This window comes from Nannobrachium achirus, assembly GCF_963921795.1.
Source record: "Nannobrachium achirus genome assembly, chromosome: 11".
NCBI classification, from domain to species: Eukaryota; Metazoa; Chordata; class Actinopteri; order Myctophiformes; family Myctophidae; genus Nannobrachium; species Nannobrachium achirus.
This window is the reverse complement of record NC_137820.1, coordinates 9,967,206-9,969,725: the sequence shown is the minus strand read 5'-3', so window position 1 is coordinate 9,969,725 and position 2,520 is coordinate 9,967,206. Positions and strand designations below refer to the sequence as shown.

At 45.2% G+C, this 2,520-nt stretch overlaps 1 protein-coding gene across 1 annotated transcript; it reads right to left on the bottom strand.

Annotated features, from left to right (window-relative positions):
- On the bottom strand, positions 1-462 carry LOC308294118 (polyubiquitin; the record flags this gene model as incomplete). The annotated part of the gene is made up of 1 exon (XM_080736842.1): positions 1-462. One exon carries the CDS (start codon positions 460-462, stop codon positions 1-3), a length of 462 nt encoding a protein of 153 aa, XP_080592968.1.
- Between the last annotated feature and the right edge of the window lie 2,058 nt (positions 463-2,520).

Genomic DNA, 2,520 nt, shown 5'->3' with positions numbered 1-2,520 from the left:
TTACTGTCCTCCCCTCAGACGCAGCACAAGATGGAGGGTGGACTCCTTTTGGATATTATAGTCCGACAGTGTGCGGCCATCTTCCAGTTGTTTGCCAGCAAAGATCAGCCTTTGCTGGTCAGGGGGGATTCCTTCCTTGTCCTGGATTTTGGCCTTGACGTTCTCAATGTTATCACTTGCCTCAACCTCCAGGGTAATGGTCTTGCCAGTAAGGGTCTTGACGAAGATCTGCATGCCTCCCCTCAGACGCAGCACAAGATGAAGCGTGGACTCCTTTTGGATATTATAGTCAGACAGTGTGCGGCCATCTTCCAGCTGTTTGCCAGCAAAGATCAGCCTCTGCTGGTCTGGGGGGATTCCTTCCTTGTCCTGGATTTTGGCCTTGACGTTCTCAATGTTATCACTTGCCTCAACCTCCAGGGTGATGGTCTTGCCAGTAAGGGTCTTCACAAAAATCTGCATGTTTGCACAATTTCAGTATTTACAGCGAATGAAAGCTTCTAATCTGTCTCAGAACTGAACTCTGCAAACTGTGAAGCCTGAACCCACTTTTATGTCGAGGTTTGCCAGTGACATCACAGTTCTGACCTCATACTGTGAATTTGAGGCATTGTCTCCAAAATTAGAAATTCAAGTGCAGTTGTTGTCAGGGTACTTGATGGCCTCTGTATGTCATCAGTCATCTATGCAGTGGTTCTCAACCTGTGGGTCGGGACCCCTAGGGGGGTCCCCAGATTATTTTGGGGGGTCTCCAGAAGATTAGCTTAATGTGCAACATTGTTTTCTCACTCAACAGTAAACAAACCAACATAAAGTTTAAGTGTATAGAGGGTATCTGCAGACTTCTAAAGTGACAATTTAAGGACTTTTTAATACCTCTAAAATGACAAATTAAACATTGGCCAAATTGTCAATTGTTAGAGGTAGAAATTGTGAAAATAGCCGATCTACATGCTCACAACGCCTCGCAATGCGAGGCGTTGTGAGCATGTAGATCTGCTATTTTCACAATAGAACCGTATTATACAAAATGCAATGCCCCAACTCTTAGTGCTCGTCAGGGTGGGGGGGTCCCCAGTTAAAATATGATTATTTTGGGGGTCACAGCCTGAAAAGGTTGAGGACCACTGATCTATGGCCTCAATACTGTGGCATCAGGCATCTCCATATTTAGGTGAAATCAGGAAGGACACACACACCTGAGACTTGTAGACATTAAATCCAGTGTACATCTTACCTTATATGGCCTTATCCTTTGTGTTCTTCACATTGTAATCAGTATCATTGTAAGCTACTTTAAAATGTCTGTGTACTGAAAGTGAAGCAAAGAAGAAGTTGCCAGCACACAAGGAAATCCCTTTCACATGATGTATTTACCTCTCTGGACAGAACAATGTACGCGTGTCGACCTTGTCGGTCTTCCTCCAATGTGTACTGAAAGTGTACTGAAGTTGATGCCTTTATTTCTTTTATTTTCTTTTATAACCCGCTTTGCAGGTGCTCATAGCTACGTTTCAGCAGTGATCCAACTGATATGGCCATATATGGAGCAGGCCCGTCCTACAGATTTTTGGGAGGGGGGGTCAAGATCAAAGACCTGGGCCCCCCCTCCGCGTGGGCCCCCCTTGGTTTTTCGCCCGTGTACATCGCGGGCCGAAAAATACAGGTTTTTCATGGAAAATTATTAATTTTTAAAGTAAAAAAAAATTGCCCCCAGTCGGGCCCTCCAACGCCAACGGTGTGGGGGCCCAGTCCGGCCCTGCAACGCCTACGGTGTGGGGGCCCAGTCCGGCCCTGCAACGCATACTGTGTGGTGTCCCTGACTTTGGGTAATGAGTGCAGGGGCGTCACAAGGGGGGTGGGGGAAGTGGGACTGAGTTACTAGGGCCCAAGGTGGAGGGGCCTGTCTTTAGCTATTGAAAAATAGCAGATCTACAAGCTCACAACGAGTGCTATTTTTGAAAAGTCGTGAAAACGTGTGCAAATCTTTGAATATATGTACTTTTTAAGTGAACATTTGTAACTCAAATTTTGCTTCTGGGGGGTCCCTGGAACTAAATATTTTGAGATGGGGGTCCGTGGCCAAATAGATATCATTTTGGGGGTCCTTCACATGAAAATATTTGAGCACCACTGACATAGAAACTTAAGTTTTTCAAAAAAACCTTAGAAGGATTTGAAATATTCAGAGTGACTCAGACAAATTTTCTCGATTTTTCAAAAATAGCAGATCTACAAGCTCGCAGCGCGGCACTCGGTGCCGCGTTGTGAGCTTGTAGATCTGCTATTTTTCAATAGTTAAAGCACAAAATGTGAGTGAATCCTTGTACCCAGGGCCCAGAATTTGGTGCAACACCCCTGAATGAGTGAATGTGTTGACTTGAGCTTTTGGACACAAGCTCTGCATGCTGTAGCCATTCCAACATGATAGTAACTGATAATAAAGAATGAGTTTATGTTCTTCTTGCTTTCCCTGGACCCTGTCCCCCCCTCCCTCCACATATTGTTCTTTTCTCTTTC